Source organism: Pongo abelii, chromosome 11 (assembly GCF_028885655.2).
Source record: "Pongo abelii isolate AG06213 chromosome 11, NHGRI_mPonAbe1-v2.0_pri, whole genome shotgun sequence".
Taxonomy (NCBI): Eukaryota; Metazoa; Chordata; class Mammalia; order Primates; family Hominidae; genus Pongo; species Pongo abelii.
The window spans coordinates 123,047,253-123,067,559 of NC_071996.2; the positions used below are offsets into that span (position 1 = coordinate 123,047,253).

Here is a 20,307-nt window from a genome sequence, read left to right on the forward strand (position 1 = left end):
CGCAGCACTCTGGGAGGTTGAGATGGGTGGATCACTTGAGGTCAGGAGCTCGAGACCAGCCTGGCCAACATGGTGAAACCCCATCTCTACTAAAATTGCAAAAGTTAGCTGGGTGTGGTGCCCGTCTGTAGTCTCAGATACTCGGGAGGCTGAGGCAGGAGAATCGCTTGAGCCCGGGAGGCAGAGGTTGCAGTGAGCCGAGATTGTGCCATTGCACTCCAGCCTGGGTGACAGAGCGAGACTCTGTCTCAAAAAAAAAAAAAAAAAAGACATGGTGCGGGGAGGTACTGCGGTATGTGGTATACGAGGATAAACATAAGACATAAAGCCAGAAGCCCTTCCATCTGCTTCTGGCCATGTTGCCTATGAGCCTTAGATCTTGGGCAAGCCAATTAAACTAACCAAGCCTCATTTTTCTCACTTGTCAAATGGGGTTAAGATGCTCTACCATAGAGGGTTGTTGTGAGGAACCAACGAGAATATGAATATTAAAGTGACTTGTAAGCCGGAAAGCACTACCTGCATTTAAAATAATGAAGTTATCATTGTTGTTATCCTTAAGAGTACAGGATGGAGATGATGGCGAGTGACACAGTAATCATAAGAGAGGCAGGGGCTACCCAGGCCTGTTAACAGGAGGACCATTCCTTCACATCCTCTCTGCTAGCTCCTTGATGTTGGCATCGCTAATGTCTGGTGCCTGCTCATCCCGTGACCTAGACTTAGAGCCCATTCCCCTGATTCTAGCAGTCAGGATGCCTAGTTGCAAATAACAGCCACTTTAAGCTGGAAAGGAATTTACTAAAAAATAATGAGGATTAGAGTGTATTCTTGGGAGGAATAGAGAGCAAAGACTAATGACCAGCTGTAACATGAGAACTTCTCTGCCTTCCATGCCTGCAGAAGTCTGAGTCTCCTGTGCACATTGCTCACTTCTAAATTCAGGTCTTGCACAGGTGAGTCTGACTGGTGGAACCAAGGTCAGTATCTGTGCCCTGGCTGCAATGGTTTTCTGGCTTCTATCTTGGCAAGAGAGGACTTATGAGAAATGACCAAAATGTAAAAGTGGGTTTTCAAAGATTTGGGTGGCTACAGATGACAAATATCTGCCATACTGGTCTAGTTCCCAGCACGCTGGACCCACAGAGTGATTTCAGGGAACAGCATGAGAGGAATCCACCCGAGGGCTTCTGGCCTATTCATGGGGAGCCCAGAGAATGGTGTGCTTTGCCTCTAAATCTGGGTGGTGTGGCGAGATGGCTCCTGCTCCCTCGGACTTAAGGGATAGGCTGTGGTGCTGCTGCATATGCAGACAAGCGTCCTGCGGTGCCAGCATGCAGGGTGGGGACGTTCCTGTGAGACTGGACTGTGGGGAAGGGTGTGACAGTTGGCTACTGCTCTGAGCTGGCCTGTCGCTGGCTTCAGCCTTTGCTGTCACCTTTCCTGTCACCATTTCAGTGTCTACAGGCTGTAAGCTAGAAGCTGACACATACCCAGAGTGGCCATCCTTTGTGCATGCAAGGAGTGCTCTTTTGTCACAGAAATGAAGACCCCATCGGGAACACACTGTAGGGGACTGACAATTACAGGTGCGCTGCAGGCAGGATGTCAAAGACGAGAGCGGGCCTAATGAAAGCATGCGTTTATGTCTAATAGGATGAGTTGGTACGAAATACCAACTCATCAAATGAGTTGGTGGGTGTCAGCATCATCTTACTCCCCCCAGCCTGGAAAGAAAGAGATAAACATGGGTGTCTAAAGGCTCTTCAAGGGGAGATTTTACTCCATCATCTCAGAGGGGTGGAGGAGAGAGGAAGGTCTGTAAGGGTAGAGAACGAAGCTTCAGACTCTGGGTGGGGTGTGGGTCTCCAACTGAAAGGATGGGGGTCTGGGGCTCCCAAAAGTTGAGGACCTGTGCTCAGCATCCTCTCTGGGGTAGGTGGAACCTCAGAGGGACAAGTCCTGTGATATCCTTATGGCATCTTGGTGTGCAGGATGTACACGGCCTGTTACACCAGGGGTCCCTGGTTGGCAAGACCCTTCTCAGGCTGTCTCAGTATTAAAGTAACTGCTGTCTGACTCTACAGGCTAGAGGAGTGGGGCTGGGAACACAATGTCGAGGTGGATTGAAGACCAGAGCCCCTGTGCAATGCTGACCAGGAAAGGTTCCAAGGCTCTTGAGTGTCTCTAAGGACGTGAAGGCCCTACCAAAACAAAATTCAAGGTAGGGACTTGGAACCACGTTGCCTGGCTCAAAGCAATAAAGAATTGGGATAGCCCTGGTTTGCTAGGGCTACTGTAACACAGTATCACAAACCCAGTGGCTTAAACAATAGAAATCTACTGTCTTACAGATCTGGAGGCTAGAAGCCAGACATCGAGGTGTCTGCAGGGCTAGGCTCTCTCTGAAGGGACTAGGGAAGGATCTGTTCCAGGCCTCTCTCCTAGCTTTGATAGTTCCTTGGCTTGTGGCAGCGTAACTCCAGTCTTCACAAGGCGTTCTCTCTGAATGCATGTCTCTTTGTCCAAATTTCCCCTTTATATATATATATATATATATATATATATATATTTTTTTTTTTTTTTGAGATGGAGTCTTGCTCTGTCACCCAGGCTGGAGTGCACTTGCATGATCCCTGCTCACTGCAACCTCTGCCTCCTGGGTTCAAGCAATTCTCCTGCCTCAGCCTCCCGAGTAGCTGGGATTACAGGCGTGTGCCACCACGCCCAGCTAATTTTTAGTAGAGATGGGGTTTCACCATGTTGGCCAGGCTGGTCTCGAACTCCCGATCTCAGGTGATCCACCTGCCTTGGCCTCCCAAAGTTCTGGGATTACAGGTGTGAGCCACCGCACCTGGCCAATTTCCCCTTTTCATAGGAACACCAGTCATAATGGATGAGTCCACCCTTAACATCTGCAAGAACGTTATTGCCAAATAAGGGCACACTCTGACGTACCAGGGGTTAGGACTTCAATGTATAAATTTTGGGGGACACTACTCAACTCCCAACAGCTGGGTCTCCCATTCTGAGTTTTGGGGCACAGCTGATTCCCACCCTAGGAATTCCCACCTTGGGACTCACCCTGTGAGACTTAGGAGGACAGCTCATCTCTTTCAGTTAAAAATGTTGTTTGTGGCTTGGAGAGTCACTTCAATTCATGGATAATGATGCCCAAACCTGTCGGCAGCCTGCTTTCCAGCTGTGACCATGGCAGGTAACAAGCCTCCCTGAGTCTCCACTGTCCTCTGCCGACCAAATGGGAATCATAACAGCTCCTCTTATTATTATGCCTGAGACGAGGCAGCTAGTCTGGAGAGGGCCTACCTAGCACAGGACTGTGAGCACACACAAGACAACGTGGGCGTCCAACAGATCCTAGCTCCCTTCCGCTTGGAAGGTTATGCATAGAGAAAATCTTTCCTTGGGTTGAGCTGAGATCTAGATGAGGTCAGGGGTCAGACAGGGTGAAGTACCAAGGTCACAGGGCTGTTATGGGCATCGCACTGTGTACAAGTCCAGTTTCATTGATCTCGGGATAGGGGCCGATTGGGGTCCAGTGGCTCCTTCGAAAGACCTTTTGCCCTTGGAAAATGAGATGGGACCTCAGGGATAGGGGGAGAAGGGAGAGCAAATGTGGAAACGGAGCCACACAGTCTTAGAGTTGGATAGAACTTTGTAACACCCCTATTGCAGGCCCCTCTCGCTACAGCTGGGGAAGCTGAGGCGGGAGGAGGGGAGGTACTGTGTCAAGGTCAAACGTTGGGTGGAGCCAGGCGACAGAAGCCAGGCCTTTGAGGGGCAAGGCTGTGGTGGAAATGAAAGGGGAGGTGGTGGGTGCTTCCAGGGGTCTGTGAGCTCCGTTCCCAAGACTGGAGGGGCCTGTGTCTGAGGAGGGGGTGGCTTCCTGGGCTCTGGAGGGGAGGGGAGGCTAAAAGCAGGGTGGGGGAGCGAATCTGGGGGATTGTGGGAATATCGGTCCGCGCCCCCGCCCCCAGCCATGCGTGGGGCGCCTGGAGAAGGGGCGCACAGGCAGGTGGGGTGCTGCGGGGCCCGCGCGTGGGGGCCGCGCCGGCCGGGCGGGGTGAGTCACGGCCCGCCCGCTCCCATTGTGCGGCCCGGCAGCGGCGGCGGGCGGCGGCGGGCGGCGGCGGGCGGCGGCGGCGGCGGCGGCGGCGGCGGCGGCGGCGGAGGTGCGGAGCGGAGCGCGAGGAGGTGGAGCCGCGGGCTGCGGGCTCCGGCGCCTGCGTCCGCCCGGCCAGCCCGGCTCTGCGCTGCGAGAGGCCGGACGGCAGTCGCGGCTGCGCTCCGGAGAGAGCGCGGGGGACATGGGGCGCGGCGGCCCGCCTGGGCCTCGCAGGCTCCGGAGCCCCGAGGTACCGCGGGGCGGGGCGCGCCGGGCAGGGCGGGGGACCCGGGCTGTCCCGGGCGTGGCTGGGCCTCGGAGGGGCGCTTGGGAGCGTGCATCCGGCTCCCGAGTGGGGGGCGCCAGCGCAAGGAACCTGACCCCGCCCTCCTCCCCCAGGGCTCCCCGCTAGGCCCCCTCAGTGGCGCCTCCTTCTCACCCGAGTCTCGGGTCCCTTAGTGAGCGAGAGCGTCCCCAGCCGCCTACCTGGCCATGGCCAACGGAGTGATCCCGCCGCCCGGGGGCGCCTCCCCCCTACCCCAGGTGATCGGCGCGCGCGGGGGCAGGGGAGAGATGGGGGAGGAGAAGGGAGGGACCTTAGGGTGGGCAGAGGAGTCCTCTGGCCGACCCCAGGACCCCCCAGATCCAGGGATGAGCTGGGCTGGGGGTTATGGAGAAAGAGGGGAGTTTTTGGTATTTTCCAGATCCGTAGCCCTCTCTCTTTACAAGCTCTGGGAGCCCAGAGAGGGTGGTTTCTGGGATGCTGACACAGGCCTGGGAGCAAGGGGAGGGGGGCCCGATGGTGCGACAGCCTGCTGAGCTCCCCCAACTAGGGCTTGGAGTTGGGGTGGGTGTGGGGCCTTCATGGGTCAGGGGTCCTTAGCAGAGGCTGTCTGGACCTGCAGGTCCGGGTGCCCTTGGAGGAGCCCCCTCTAAGTCCAGACGTGGAGGAGGAGGACGATGACTTGGGCAAGACCTTGGCTGTGAGCAGGTTTGGGGACCTCATCAGCAAGCCCCCGGCCTGGGACCCCGAGAAGCCCAGCCGCAGCTACAGCGAGCGGGACTTTGAGTGTGGGTAGCCTGGGGACCCCTAGTGCGGCCGCCCTCGCCACCATCACCTTCATCGCCACCATCACCGCGCTCACCTCCGGCTTGGTCACCCAGTGCCATCCTGTGCCGGACACTGTGCTGGACTCTGTGCTGGGCCACATGCCGTGTTCAGTCATCCTGCCTCCCCCACCCATCGCCTGTCCGCCTGCCAGGGGAGGTGGGCCCCAGACCAGGGGAGATCTAGGGAGCTGGGCCTGGGCCCTTCCACGGTGACCTTCCCCTTCCCCTTCGGCCCCACTCACTCCCTCCTTGTCCCATCTCGGCTAGTCCAACTCTGCCTTTCCCCTCCTTGCTGTATCACGTCTCCCCTCCCAGCCCCCTTCATGACCTTCCCTGTCCATCCGCCCTCTCCTCCCACTCCACCAGACCTCATCAATGACAGGCACGTGGACACAGGTGTTGGGGGGTCATGGCCCTGGAGGAAGGACTAGGGTGCCCTTGTTTGCGGCCTTGAGCTGGAAGGTGTGTGCCCTCGGGTGGGGAGGGCCCCTGTTTCTGCTGTGGGGGCCTCAACCGGATCTCCTGCACCCCCAGTTCACCGGCACACATCCCACCACACCCACCACCCGCTCTCAGCGCGCCTGCCTCCACCCCACAAGCTGCGGCGGCTGCCCCCCACCTCTGCCCGGCACACCAGGAGAAAGAGGAAGAAGGAGAAAACCTCTGCTCCCCCCTCCGAGGAGACCCCTCCCATCCAGGAGGAGGGGGGAGCCGGAGTGGAGGAGGAAGAAGAGGAAGAGGAGGAAGAGGAAGGAGAATCTGAGGCAGAACCTGTGGAGCCCCCACCCTCAGGGACCCCACAGAAGGCAAAGGTAGGGGCATCCCTTTGGAGGGGTGGCAGGTCAGGGATCAGGGAGCGGTGCAGAGAGGAGGAGAGGAGCGCGTGTTGGCCTGTGTGAGGCTGGGTGGGGTTGGGAGCTGCATGGTAGGTCGGGGCAAGGCCCCAGGGCACATTCTATGTCTGCAGTTCTCCATTGGAAGTGACGAGGATGACAGTCCAGGCCTCCCCGGGAGGGCTGCTGTCACCAAGCCCCTGCCCTCGGTGGGCCCACAGACTGACAAGAGCCCCCAGCACTCCAGCAGGTACTGGCTGCAGCCTCTACTCAGCAGGGCCCAGCCCAGAGCCACAGGGTCCAGAGCTCCTGGCAGTCACCTCCTTCCTGACCTTGGGGAGCGTCCCCAGCTCTGACCCTGAGAAAAGAGGAGCAGGGTGTGGGAGGGGGGTGGGGATCCTTCTCTGTCCTCGTGATTTACAAGGAGGAGAGAACAAGGGGGGAGAAAAACAGAAGAGCAGAGTGAAGAGGTTAGGAGTTCCCTGGGAGAGAGTGACAAAGTAGAGAGGGTGAGGAGAAAGGTGGAGGAAAGGGGGAGCCACGGGATGGGGAGGGGGGCCTAGGTCAGCATCCTTTTCTGCCCAGAAGGGGCCTGGGTCTCATGGTCAGGGTCTACTCCAGGCCCTGCTCTGAGCTGAGGGACGGTGATGGAACCACCGACCTGGCCCTGTCAAGTCCAAGGCTGCTGTGTTGCCTCCCCAGCTCCCCCAGCCCCCGGGCCCAGGCCTCCCGACTCGCTGGGGAGAAAAGCCGGCCCTGGAGCCCATCGGCCAGTTATGACCTGCGGGAGCGACTGTGCCCAGGCAGTGCCCTGGGCAACTCAGGTGGTCCAGAGCAGCAGGTGCCCACAGATGAGGCGGAGGCCCAGATGCTGGGTTCTGCAGACCTGGACGACATGAAGAGTGAGTGAGACCTTGTGGCAGCCCCCATGGTCCACTGCGACGGACTCCCAGCCTGCGAGTGACCTTGGAGAGGCTCTGAGCTGTCCCCTGCTCAGGGCTGAGTCCTCTCTGAATCCCTGTCTGCTGGGATGTGGCCAGTGATGGGGACCTCACTACCTCACCCAGCCACCCTCTCTGATGGCCAGAGCTGAGATTTCCTTTCCTGACACCTCACGCCTCAGTCCTGATTCTGTCCTCTGAGTCACCCCTAGAAAAAGGCAGCTCTCTTTTTCCCATCATTGTATCCCTCCCCAAGGCCCCTCTTCTCAGGGTGAACTCTTTGTCTCCTAGCTCTTTGATCCCCTCCAAACCAGACCCTGAGTCTGAGCCATTGCTCCGGACCCCTGCCTCTCCCTGTGTCAGGACCCCTCACTCCCATCCCACTACGCTTGGCGGGGGCCTGGCTGTGATCTCAGCACATTCCTTCCATCTTATCAGCGCCCTGGTTTCTGTGCCACCTGTCATCACCCGTGGGGCTCTGTGCCCAGGCCAGGGGCATCACTGATCCCTCCCCCTCCTCCGAGCCACAGTGTGTGGGTGGGGTGGGGGGAAGGGTAGGGCTTTGAGCTCAATACGTCATGGAAAGTTGCCAGGGCCTGAGGACAGGGACAGGAACAATCCGATGGCAGAAGTAGCAGCAGGATGGGGGGTGGGGGAGGGCGTGTTTACAGACCCAGGGTGGGGGCTGGTTGCCGCAGGGAGCAGGGTTGTGGACGTGGGGAGTTGGGGTCGGGAGGCTGTGCCACCTTCAGCTCTGGTTGGACAGAAGCCACCCTGTCCAGGCTCACACCTTGTAGGGGAGCCGAGGGGTCTGATAGGGAGCGGAGGCCACCGGGAGAATGACGAGCCCACTGGAGGAGGACCCTGAGCCCAATGGGGTACTGAGCCCTGGGCCTGGGGATACCAATAGCTGGGGCTTTGGGAGGGATCCAGCCCCCAGTCCTCAAGACTCACTGGCCCCAGAAGACTTAGAGATGTTTGTGCTGGACTTTGAGGATGGTGACCTGTGGGAGTCCATCAGGGGCCAGCTGGGCCCCATGGCAGGGCCACTAACTTGTGAGTAATGGGGCAGCTGGCCTTTCCCCGACTGCTGCTGGCCTGGGTGGGGCAGACAGGAGGAAGGGAGCGAAGCCCTGCCTGAGTCTACTGGGCTGTGTACCTTCGGGGAGGGGACGTGGGTGTTGAGATAGGGTGCACAGAAAGTGTTGGGGGCTCGTGCCTGGAGACTCTGACTCAGTGCCTGTCATGGGACCCAGACGGAGAGGGAGGGGCATGGCCATGGCAGGGGCTGGAGGGTCTGGCTGGGGCTGTGGACTGAGCTGGGTCTACCTTTGGATTGCACCTTGGCTGGTGGTCCCAGGTGACCATGGGGAGGTCCTTCCCTCTTTCTGAGCTTCAGTCTTCTTATCAATGAAATGGCCACATGGGATTATGTGGTTCCCGTCGGCATGGCCTGTTGGTGACTGTAGAGCTGGCCAAGTAGATGGGTTGGGCAGAAAGAGCTGGGCCGTGACCCCGAGGCCCCCCAGCTGGACCTGTGGGACCCCCAAGCCCATCTTCTCTGCAGGTCACCGACTGGAGGACAACCCTGGTGTGCGGCGACACTTAGTGAAAAAGCCATCCCGGACGCAGGGCGGGAGGGGCAGTCCCAGCGGCCTGGCCCCCATCCTTCGCAGGAAGAAGAAGAAGAAAAAGCTGGACCGGAGGCCTCATGAGGTCAGAATGTTGAGTGGGTGGGCCTGTGACTTCCTCATGCCCCTCGGCCCCGGAGCCCTCCTCTCTTTGCCCGCCTGCCTTGCCCCATCGCGGTGTTCCCCACACCTGTTAGCCCCCGGGCCCTCACCTTTGGCACGCCCCCCAGGTGTTCGTGGAGCTGAACGAGCTGATGCTGGACCGCAGCCAGGAGCCCCACTGGCGGGAGACGGCCCGCTGGATCAAGTTTGAGGAGGATGTGGAGGAGGAGACGGAGCGCTGGGGGAAGCCACATGTTGCCTCGCTCTCCTTCCGTAGCCTTCTGGAGCTCAGGAGGACCATCGCCCATGGTAGGGACCCCCAGGCCTGGCCCGAGGCTGCATGCCCTCTTCAGTCTGTGCCAGGCTGCTCAGTTCCCAGGAACACTCTCTAGAGTCCTGGGCACAGGCAAGATCCAGCTGCCACCTGGGACCGTGGGGGTCCATTTGCCTGGGCAGCCCGTGAGCCCCGAGGGGCAGGGCCATATCTGGTGCATGCAGTCAGTCAACAAATGGCTTCCCCTTCCTTGGTGGGGAGGGGCCGTGCCCTCGTTTCCATGCTCCATTTTCACGGCCCCTCTCTGACTGGCCTGTGGCAATATGGAGCTGTGTATCCACCTGGGTACATTGGGCGCTTTGCCCTTCCAGCACATTCGCATGCTTTTGGGGGGCAAGGCAGAGTGGGAGGAGATTTCTCCTGTCTGATGGGACTGTGCCCTCTCTGTGCCTGACTGTCCCCCTAGGAGCTGCCCTCCTGGACCTGGAGCAAACCACCCTGCCAGGCATTGCACACCTCGTGGTGGAGACCATGATTGTGTCTGACCAGATCCGGCCGGAGGACAGGGCCAGCGTCCTACGTACCCTGCTACTGAAGCACAGGTGCCGGGGTGGGTCCCTGGGAGGGGCCTGTCCGGCTCAGCTGCCCTTCCAGGAGCACATCTTCTTCTGAGTGGCTCCCAGCCTCTGCTTGAATACCACAAGTGACAGAGCTCATTTCTACCTTTTGACGCTTTCAATCATTAGAAAGTTTCTTTTTACACTGAGGCAGAGGGATGGAGGCCCTGACCCTCCACTACTCACCTCATGACCGCAGTCTACCATGAGCCTCTCCTCCTCACCTGCCTCACCCTGCCCCTTCCAGCCATCCCAACGATGACAAGGACAGTGGCTTCTTTCCCCGAAACCCATCGAGCTCCAGCATGAACTCGGTTCTGGGGAATCATCACCCAACTCCCAGCCATGGCCCTGATGGGGCGGTGCCTACCATGGCTGATGACCTGGGGGAGCCAGCCCCACTCTGGCCACATGACCCTGACGCCAAGGAGGTCAGTGCCCTTGCTTTGGCTTGGGCCAGGGGACTGAGAGGGTGTCCAGTTTCAGTCGAGGTCATCGACGACTTCACTGAGCGGGTTGGGAAGGTTGGGTTGCTGGCATCATGCTGGGCATTGGGGGACCTAGAGGAGACCCGCATGAGGGGTCCCTGCCCTGAGACGTGGGAGGTTTGAAAGTGATGATGTGGCAGACCCACAGGAGCTGTTTAAACAAGATAAGGCTGAGGTGGTAGTTGGGGACGTTGAGGCAGGGTCCACATCCCAGCTGGTGGCTCCCAGTGTGGGGCCACAGTGCAGTACCTGCCTACTCTGGGAGGCAGAAGCAGGTCTCAGAGCCAGGGCTGGAGCCAGGGCTGGGAGGGCCTGCCACGGCCTCCAGTCTGGGTCCCAGCCCTATTCCAGTTCTGCGTCCTCAGAAGCCCCTCCACATGCCTGGGGGAGATGGTCACCGGGGGAAGAGCCTGAAGCTGCTGGAGAAGATCCCTGAAGATGCTGAGGCCACCGTTGTGCTTGTGGGTGAGGAGGGCCGGGCGCCGGGGGCAGGGTCTGCAGCGTGTGTGTGCCTCTCCTGGGGGCCTGCTTGTCTGAGCTCTGGCCTCGAGGCTGCCTCTTCCATCTCCCTCCAGGCTCCCACCTGGTCCCTGCTCTTCCTCATAACCTGTCTTAGCCCAGCCCTTTCTTTCGTAGTCCCCTGCCTGCTTCCTGTCCAGTTTTCTGCTATCTTGGAGTTGGAATTAGAAAAAAAAGCAACACTTCTTTAATACCCTGAGTTTCCATCTGTTGGCGAATTGTAATCAATGTGTAGACACATAAGCGAATAGTGCCCTTTTAGACTGGGGTTTCTTTGCGCAGTTTACAACCTGCTCAACTGTCCATGATAGCCCTAGATAGCTGCCCCAGGGGCCTGCCTTGACTGCTCCTCTTTGCCCAGCGCCCTGTGCTTTCCTCTTCCCCTAGGTTGTGTGCCTTTCTTGGAGCAGCCTGCAGCAGCCTTCGTGCGGCTGAATGAAGCTGTACTCCTGGAGTCTGTGCTTGAGGTCCCTGTCCCGGTCCGCTTCCTCTTCGTGATGCTGGGGCCCAGCCACACCAGCACTGACTATCACGAGCTTGGGCGCTCCATTGCCACCCTTATGTCTGACAAGGTTGGGTGCATGCTGGCTCTCAAGGCCTCTTCTCCTAGGCCCTGCTTACCCCTGTCCCTCATTGTCCACAGTAGTGCCCATAGAGGCAAGGGTGCTAGAGGCCCCTGGGTGGAGGCCATGCCCTGGAGGGTGGTGGGGGGAGCTGTTGGCCCAGGGGAGAAGAGAGAGCCCTGGGCTGTGGCTGTGGGAGGGACTGGTGACATAAGGGGAAAAGCTCAGACCCCAGAGGTTTGGATGTGATGTGAGACTTGATCAGGAGGGCTGGATGCGCTGGTCTTTGCTGTGGCTTCTCCTGGGATTAGATAGGAGGGTCCTTTAGCCAGGGGCAACGTTCACAATATTTATCAGCCTGTAAGGTGTAGCTGATCCAATTGGAATGGCTCTGGAAGCCCCTGCTCTGCCAGGCATTATCCCTTTAGTTGCTGCATGTGGAAGTCTGGCATCTCCTGGGGGAATGGAGGGCACCTGGGGCTTTGGGGCAGTGGCTTGCTGGCCTGCAGGGATGGGTGTCAGTGTTCCAACAGCCAACACTGTTGGACTGGCCCAGTATCTACGACTGAATGTCCACCCTGCCTGTAGCTCACTGACCCAACACCCGCCTCAAGTCTCCCTCCTGGAGGCTCCCTTGGCGGTCCCTGAGGGTCCTGGCCCTCTCATTGCCCCCAGCTGTTTCATGAGGCTGCCTACCAGGCAGATGACCGGCAAGACCTCCTGAGCGCCATCAGTGAGTTCCTGGATGGCAGCATTGTGATCCCCCCGTCCGAGGTGGAGGGCCGTGACCTGCTGCGCTCCGTGGCTGCTTTCCAGCGAGAGCTGCTTAGGAAGCGGCGAGAGCGTGAACAGACCAAAGTCGAGATGACCACACGGGGTGGCTACACGGCCCCTGGGAAAGGTCAGACCCTTGGGGGCTGAGTGCCCCCAATACACACTCCCCCATTCCAGGGCCCTAAGGCTGTGACCCCAGCCCCGTCCTGACTCCTGGAGTCCTTTGCATCCCTGATCCCAACAGCCCGGGGCCTCCAAGCCAGAGGGAGTGGTCTGTGCCCCAGCAGCCCCTTGTTCCCCCAGAACTGTCTTTGGAGTTGGGGGGCTCTGAGGCGACCCCTGAAGATGACCCCTTGCTGCGGACGGGCTCGGTATTTGGGGGGCTTGTGCGGGATGTGAGGCGCCGGTACCCGCACTACCCCAGTGACCTGCGAGATGCGCTGCACTCCCAGTGTGTGGCCGCTGTGCTCTTCATCTACTTCGCAGCCCTCAGCCCTGCCATCACCTTCGGGGGGCTGCTGGGTAAGGGACTGGGGCTTGGGGAGTTGAGGGGCTCCTCTAGTCACTTCTGGTCCCAGTGTCACTTGCAGGATTCTGGGTCTGGGTGTGATCACATTAGGGGGCCAATGGTTAGACGTGCTAGCAAAGGTGTAAGCACTTTACAGAGATGCTGGATCAGGGAATCCCAGAGATCACCTTTGGGGGGCTATAAAGTGAGGGTGTGGGAGAGGTGTAAGGGATGGGGGATCCCGTGATCACCATTGGGGGCTAGTGGGGAGGGGCTGGGAGCAATGGGGTATGGAAGGGGCCCTGTGTGTTGCTCTAAGGGGCTGCCCTGCTTTTGTTGGGGGCCCCAGTTTAGGACAAGCTAGATGAGGAAGGGGGCAGATAGACAGAGCCAGGCTAGGGCCATCCTGCCCGTGCTGCTGCAGGAGAGAAGACCGAGGGGCTGATGGGCGTGTCCGAGCTGATCGTGTCCACTGCTGTGCTCGGCGTCCTCTTCTCTCTGCTGGGGGCTCAGCCGCTGCTCGTGGTTGGCTTCTCTGGGCCGCTGCTCGTGTTTGAGGAAGCCTTCTTCAAGGTGAGGCGAAGCCTTGCCCTGCTCCATCCATCCTGCCCCACACTCTTCCTTACCTAGGGGATGGGTCCCTGCATTCTCCCTCTTTCTCGGAGTTCATCCGCTGCCTATTCCAGGGGGCACTGACACCCAGGGCAGGCCACCTGTGGGTAACGACTGCTCCCACCCCCGCCTAGTTCTGCCGAGCCCAGGACCTGGAGTACCTCACTGGCCGGGTGTGGGTTGGCCTCTGGCTGGTGGTCTTCGTCCTTGCCCTGGTGGCCGCCGAAGGCAGCTTCCTGGTCCGCTACATCTCGCCTTTCACCCAGGAGATCTTTGCCTTTCTCATCTCACTCATTTTCATCTACGAGACGTTCTACAAGCTCTACAAGGTGGAGGTCCAGAGAGGTCTTGGGGGTGGCAGAGATGGAGGTGGACATTGCCCTGGGGAGGACAGCATGGGAGGGGGAGGTATGGAGAGCTGGGGGACAAGGAGAGGGACTGTGGGAGTGAGGGGTTCTAGGGACACCCTAGGCTAGGTCTCAGCTGAAGGGGAGGGAGTCAGACCCAGAGGGTGGGTGCCAGGTCACGACTCCAGGCACCTGGTTGGAGGCTTAGTAATAAGGGCTCACCTGCACAGGTATGTGATGGGGAGGGAGCTGTCAGTGCTAAGGGGCTGGGTGTCCTTGGGTCACCTTTTGTAGAGGAGTGTGTGTGTGTGTGTGTGTGTGTGTGTGGTGTGAGTATGGTGTGTTTGTGTGTGTGATGTGTGTGTTGTGTGTGGTTGTGTGTGTGTGTGCCTGTGTGTGCATGTTGTGTGTGTTGTGTGCATGTTGTGTGTGTTGTGTGTATATATGTTGTGTGTGTGGTATGTATGTGGTATGTTGTGTTTTTTTGTGTTGTATGTGTTATGTGTGTGTTGTTACGTGTTGTGTGTGTTGTATGTGTGTGTTCTGTGTGTTGTGTGTGTGGTGTAGGTGGATGTCCATGCATTACTGTTGTCTGACCAGGTATTGAAGGGCCACCCTCTCTCTGACAGGTGTGCTGATGACGATGAAATGAGGTCACCTGCCAGGTGAGTGACAAGGCGTCCTTGTTATCCACACACAGGTGTTCACAGAGCACCCACTGCTGCCGTTCTACCCCCCTGAGGGGGCCCTGGAGGGGTCCCTGGATGCTGGTCTGGAGCCGAATGGCAGTGCACTGCCCCCCACCGAGGGCCCACCCAGCCCAAGGAACCAGCCCAATACGGCACTGCTGTCACTCATCCTCATGCTCGGGACCTTCTTCATCGCCTTCTTCCTGCGCAAGTTCAGGAATAGCCGCTTCCTGGGGGGCAAGGTGCGTGGCTGCTGGGTGTGGAGCCCCCAAGAGTCCCACAGTTCCTGCTGTGGGAGCTCCCCAGCGAGGCTGCACCTCTTCCCCGGTTAGCCCATGGACCAAAACCCAGCCCGGGCAGCCCGTCACCCCTTCTTAAGCCTCTTCCCTGGGTGTCTTCTTGCCCTTTGCCCAGAGAAGTCTAATCAAGACAACAGCCTCCCAGGCTGCGCTGGCACCTGTGGGGTTGAGAGGCAGGTGGGCGGCCTTCTGGCTCCAGCTTGGACCCAGGCGGGGCCAGAGATGGCAAGCCCCATGATAGTCTGCTGACCTTGCCTCCACCTTTTGCTCCCTTCCCCGACCTGCCCCTCTCAAGGCTCGTCGCATCATCGGGGACTTTGGCATCCCCATCTCCATCCTGGTGATGGTCCTGGTGGATTACTCCATCACAGACACCTACACGCAGGTGAGGGAGCCCCAGCCTGTGGCAGCTGCTGTCACCCCCAGGCCAGGAGAGGGAGCCCACGACACACCTCCATGGGCCCTGGGATTGGGATCAGGCCTGAACTCAGCTTTCCCAGTGGAGTGGCCGCCCTGGGGGGCTGAGGGCCTTCCCCAGGGAGCCTGAGTGATGAATCCAGGAGAAGCAGGTGTGGGGCTGGGAGCAGAATGACAGTATCCCACACAGGTCCCCTGAAGCTCTGGGGCTCAGGGAGGAGGCGCTTCATTTCCCTGCCCTCTATTGGATCCTTGAAAGGACAGTGACTTCTGGAGGATGCAAAACTAATTTCCCCCTAACCTGTTCACACCCCAGCTCCCTGAAGTTCTGGACTGGGGATGCAGCTTGGTGGGCTGCTTGGTGGGCTTTCTAGCATGGGGAGGCTGTTTCCCTGAACCTTGTTTTCCTGCCATGCAGAAGCTGACAGTGCCTACAGGGCTCTCAGTGACCTCTCCCGATAAGCGCTCATGGTTCATCCCACCCCTGGGCAGTGCCCGTCCTTTCCCACCGTGGATGATGGTGGCAGCCGCTGTCCCCGCCCTCCTCGTCCTCATCCTGATCTTCATGGAGACACAGATCACGGCGTGAGAGAGATGGGAGGAGGAGGTGGGAGGGACGAGGCCAAGCTCCTTGGCTCCTTGGCTTGGTTTCAGGGTTATAGCAGGGACATCATTATTAGTATCGGGGTGCTGGGTGGGTGGGATCTGGTGGCAAGCCTTGAGGAAGAGAGTGTGTGTGGAGGAGCTGGCAGGGGTGGGGAGGAGGTGGGGGAGGAGCAGAGAGCAGTGGCATCCAGGGCAGGGGCATGGTTTCCCTGTGATGGTTTGACATGACATCTATCTGTTGCCACCACTCTTTGCAGGGTGGCACTTGACAGTGCTCAGAACACTCTAGCAGTCTAAGCTTGCACCCAGGGATGCTCACATGTATCTAATTTTGGTTAAACCACAATAACGTGGTAAGATCTGGCATCTGGCTTTTGTGGTGTTTTAAATATTCACAGTATGAGAATTTGGCTCACATTTGCTTCAATGTGAGAACTTCAATTTGGGAACTTGAAAGAAGAAGCTGGCAGTCCTAGGGAGAACTGTTGTCTGCACGTCCTCCTCCCACCATCTCGTCTCTGTGTGTGTGCCTGTCTTTGTCCCCTGCCCCTGCCAGGCCAGCCACACCCCGCTTCCCACCTTCTCCCTGCAGGCTTATCGTCAGCCAGAAGGCGCGGAGGCTGCTCAAGGGCTCCGGTTTCCACCTGGACCTGCTCCTCATTGGCTCCCTGGGGGGGCTCTGTGGGCTGTTTGGGTTGCCCTGGCTCACGGCTGCCACAGTCCGCTCCGTCACCCATGTCAATGCGTTGACAGTGATGCGTACTGCCATCGCGCCTGGTGACAAGCCCCAGATCCAGGAGGTGCGGGAGCAGCGAGTCACTGGTGTGCTCATCGCCAGCCTCGTGGGTGAGAGCCCGCCTCCACCCTGCACACCCCCTTCCTTGGGCCCCACGGCCTTACATCTTCACTATCCCGGGCTTGACCCTGAATCTCCCAATGTGCTGTGTGTTGCCCTTGATCTGACCCCCAAACCTGCTTCCCAACACTCCCCTAGCCCCTTACTCCCGGAGTCCTTTTCTGGCTCTCTGTCCTGCCCCCTCTTCTCTTTTTTTTTTTTTTTTTTTTTTTTTGAGACGGAGTCTCGCTCTGTCGCCCAGGCTGGAGTGCAGTGGCGCGATCTCGGCTCACTGCAAGCTCCTCCTCCTGGGTTCACGCCATTCTCCTGCCTCAGCCTCCCGAGAAGCTGGGACTACAGGCGCCAGCCACCACGCCTGGCTAATTTTTTATATTTTTAGTAGAGACGGGGGTTTCACCATGTTAGCCATGATGGTCTTGATCTCCTGACCTCGTGATCCACCCACCTTGGCCTCCCAAAGTGCTGGGAGTACAGGCGTGAGCCAATGCGCCCGGCCCCACCCTTCTCTTGTTCACGGTGATAAGGCCAAGCTGATTGGTCCAGTGGGTCCATGTCGCCTCCCTCCAGGCCTCTCCATCCTCCCAGGGGCTGTCTGAGGGGTCTGGCGGGTCTGTGTCACCTCCTTCAGGCCTGTCCATCCTCTCGGGGGCTGTCTGAGGGTCAGGCAGATCTGTGTCACCTCTTCCAGGCCTGTCCATCCTCATGGGGGCTGTCTGAGGATCAGGCGGGTCTGTGTCACCTCCTCCAGGCCTGTCCATCGTCATGGGGGCTGTGCTGCGTCGGATCCCATTGGCTGTGCTCTTTGGGATCTTCCTGTACATGGGGGTCACGTCCCTGTCTGGTATCCAGCTGTCCCAGCGTTTGTTGCTCATCCTCATGCCGGCAAAACACCATCCTGAGCAGCCCTATGTGACCAAGGTAGGGCCGGGAAGCATGGGGGTAGGGCAGTGGGGTGACGGGAAGGGGATCCAGAGGGATCTGGGAGCATCGATGGATGGGATGAATATGAAGAAGTTGGGACCTGGGAGCCAAATTCCCCACGATATGGGTGGGAGCAGGCTGGGATGCCATGCACTGAGGCCCACTGGCTGCTCCCCAAGGTGAAGACGTGGCGGATGCATCTGTTCACCTGCATCCAGCTGGGCTGCATCGCACTGCTCTGGGTGGTCAAGTCCACGGCGGCCTCACTCGCCTTTCCCTTCCTGCTGCTGCTCACGGTGCCTCTGAGGCATTGCCTTCTGCCCCGGCTCTTCCAGGACAGGGAGCTGCAGGCGGTAAGGGGGTGGTGGTTTGGGGAAACAGTATTAGGGCAAATGGGCACCAGGTTCCAATCTCTGTTTGGCCACCCACTAGTTGTGTTAGTTGTGAAACTTGTGTAACTTGGGTTGCAAGTTATCTCACCTTCCGAAATCTTATTTTCACCTGTATAATAGGGGTAATCATAGACCCTACCTTATAGGACTGTTGGGAGGGTCAAGTGCTAGTCCAGGTAAAGGCCTTAGGATGGTGGTTTTGTAAGGGAGTTGGCACGGGGCTGCTGCACACAGCTGTGCAGGTGGTGCCTGACCAAAAACACCCAGCTGAGAGGCTACAGGGTTGATGTGGCACTGGTGTCCACCCTGAGCCCTGTTTTTGTCAACTAGAGGAAAAGACAAATTTTTGCAATTTATCCATACTCAAACATGGTGTACAAAGGTACCATAGCAACTAGAAGTCGCCTCAGGAAAGAGCTTCGTAATAATACTCATTATTATTATCACCAGGAGGGGCCAGGTATCTGGTCTGGGAGGTGACCTGAAGGCTTTGGCCAAGGGCAATGCTGCCACCCAGGGTCATGGTACTTGCAGAGAGGCCCAGGAAAGGTCAAGGAGCAGGGAGGGCTGCAGGATGGAGGCGGAGTTGGAGAATGGGAGGGGACGCGCATGCTTCCCTGCCTTCCCCAACCTTCTGTTCCCTCTGCAGCTGGACTCGGAAGATGCTGAACCAAACTTCGATGAGGATGGCCAGGATGAGTACAATGAGCTGCACATGCCAGTGTGACCCTTGAAGACAGTGCCCCTCAGAGACCCCAAGACCTTAGGGATTGACACCTGGCCTCAGGCAGAGCCCAGCCCTGGGCTGGGGGGCTCCTCAGGACCCAGAGATGTGCCTGGAACCACTCCTGATGCCATGGCTAGAGTGGCCCCCATGACTTCTGCCTGGGGCGTTGACCTCGCCTCACCTTTCACAGACCAGACCGGCACAGGCTTTGAGCTCATTATAACCACACTCCTTGTCTCGTGTCTGCCTCACTTTCTTGGTTCCATCTTTGGTTTCTCAGCTCATACTTATCCATTTGGAATTGGAAGAATTCTATTTTCAGGGTCATCAAAACCAGGGAGAGGTTTGAATCAAGGAGAGTCCTTGGGAGAAAAAGAGAGAATCAAGACTACAGAAGGCCAGAGCTGGGCCTTATCATCATCCCCCAGGCCCCCTCAAGTGCAGCCGAGGAGCGGGTGGTAGGGGTGGGGGCACTCAAGGTCTGCTCAAGGTCACATGCCCATGAATCCAGCCCCTGCTTAACAAGAGGGAGAACCGGGGAGGGGAGAGGGAGAAAGTTGCTCCATTGTAGCCACTGGAGAAATCAGAGGCTGTGGGGACACAGAGGGAATGGAAAATGTCTCTCTTCTTTTCTTGATCTCTGGCCTTCCGAGGATCAGAGACAGCAGCCCAATCCCTTAGACGCCAGGGTGATGCCGGATTTGGGGACCCTGGACCATTTTAGATTTTGCTGGCTTAGAGAGGCAGTGCTGGGATTCCTGAGGCCACTCCTTGTGCAACAGTCTCAGTTTTGCCAGAAATAACCTGGGGGACTTGAGGGGAGCGGGAGCTCATTGCGTCATAGTTGCTAGGCAACCCCCAGCCTGAAGGAGCGCATCGTCTCCCGTTGCCCTCCGGTGGCCGCTCTCGCATGCTGCAGGCTCTGTCCCAACTGAGGAATAGCAGCACTGCCATCTGGTGGATCCGCGGCGCTCAGAGAGCCCATTCAAGCGCATCCAGTTCCTCCCGGGGAGACCAAGCCCGCTCAGGCAGGTTCCGTGTTCTGCAGCTCTGGGCAGCTCAGAGCTTCTGAGGCTGGGGATCCCTCAGCCTCACGTTAGCAGTTTCCTCCGGAGCTGGTGCTGCTGCTTTCTTCTCTTTTTCCAATTTTGCTCTCCGATGTGCTGAACTCCTATCAACTCCAGTGGGGAAGGCACCAGGCTCAAGAGGTGGAAGAAGAGACCCAGACTAGCAAACGAGACATAGGGTTTTACTGGGGCTTACATACAGGGGAGAGAGTCCAGTGGTGGTGAGTGGGGGCAGGAGAAACCACAACCGCTTGCAAAAAGCAGTTTCTATTGCATTTCCACTTAGCACCTTCCCCCCTAACAACCTCCACCTGGGGATCTTCATTCAACCCAGACTTGGGCCTAGACCTTTCCCTTTATGGTCCGTGTTCCACAGCCTAGGGGCTCAGATGTTTCTCATAGACAAGAAAGGACTCTCCAGGTTGGCGACTCCTGGATTCCCTAGCTTGGAAGATACATTCAGGTGTGCCTGCAACAAACACAGGGCCATTCTCAGGCTGTGCGTAAGTTCCTGCGGTCAGGTGCGGTTACCATACACTCCCAGGTGTTCAGGCCAACAGCGGTGCCCCGAAACTAGTCAGGAGAGAAGGGACAGGCCACCGTGAGGCTGTTTGTTGTGTTCCTAAGGAAGAGAAGAGCCCTCCAGCTGCCCTGGATTATTGTCCGGGTGTAAGCATTTTATTCCAGTCCACCTCGGCTCCCTGGGTCTCTGGTGCCATGTGGCCTCTAACTACATTTAGCCTCTCCTTTGTATGCATATGTGAGAACAAGATTCCTTTTCCTTTAGATTGGCCAAGGCTGGGTGGAATTTCAAAAGAACTTTGCCAAGGAACAAAGTCAAGGTCAAAAGCAAAACCTAGAAGGGACATGTGCAGAGAAGATTCCAAA

At 58.1% G+C, this 20,307-nt stretch overlaps 1 protein-coding gene across 5 annotated transcripts; it reads left to right on the forward strand.

The window, feature by feature from the left end:
* Window positions 1-4,227: 4,227 nt before the first annotated feature.
* Window positions 4,228-18,594, forward strand: SLC4A3 (solute carrier family 4 member 3). 5 transcript variants are annotated; one of them, XM_024242926.3, is made up of 23 exons: window positions 4,228-4,376; window positions 4,526-4,669; window positions 5,032-5,197; window positions 5,771-6,048; window positions 6,204-6,319; window positions 6,772-6,971; window positions 8,578-8,726; window positions 8,872-9,052; window positions 9,484-9,619; window positions 9,882-10,065; window positions 10,488-10,587; window positions 11,029-11,213; window positions 11,880-12,105; window positions 12,282-12,500; window positions 12,911-13,059; window positions 13,233-13,427; window positions 14,146-14,376; window positions 14,729-14,818; window positions 15,269-15,435; window positions 16,049-16,302; window positions 17,061-17,230; window positions 17,413-17,586; window positions 18,275-18,594. In XM_024242926.3, exons 2-23 carry the CDS (start codon window positions 4,619-4,621, stop codon window positions 18,350-18,352), a joined length of 3,699 nt encoding a protein of 1,232 aa, XP_024098694.1. In that variant the 5' UTR covers window positions 4,228-4,376; window positions 4,526-4,618; the 3' UTR covers window positions 18,353-18,594.
* The last annotated feature ends 1,713 nt before the right edge of the window (window positions 18,595-20,307 follow it).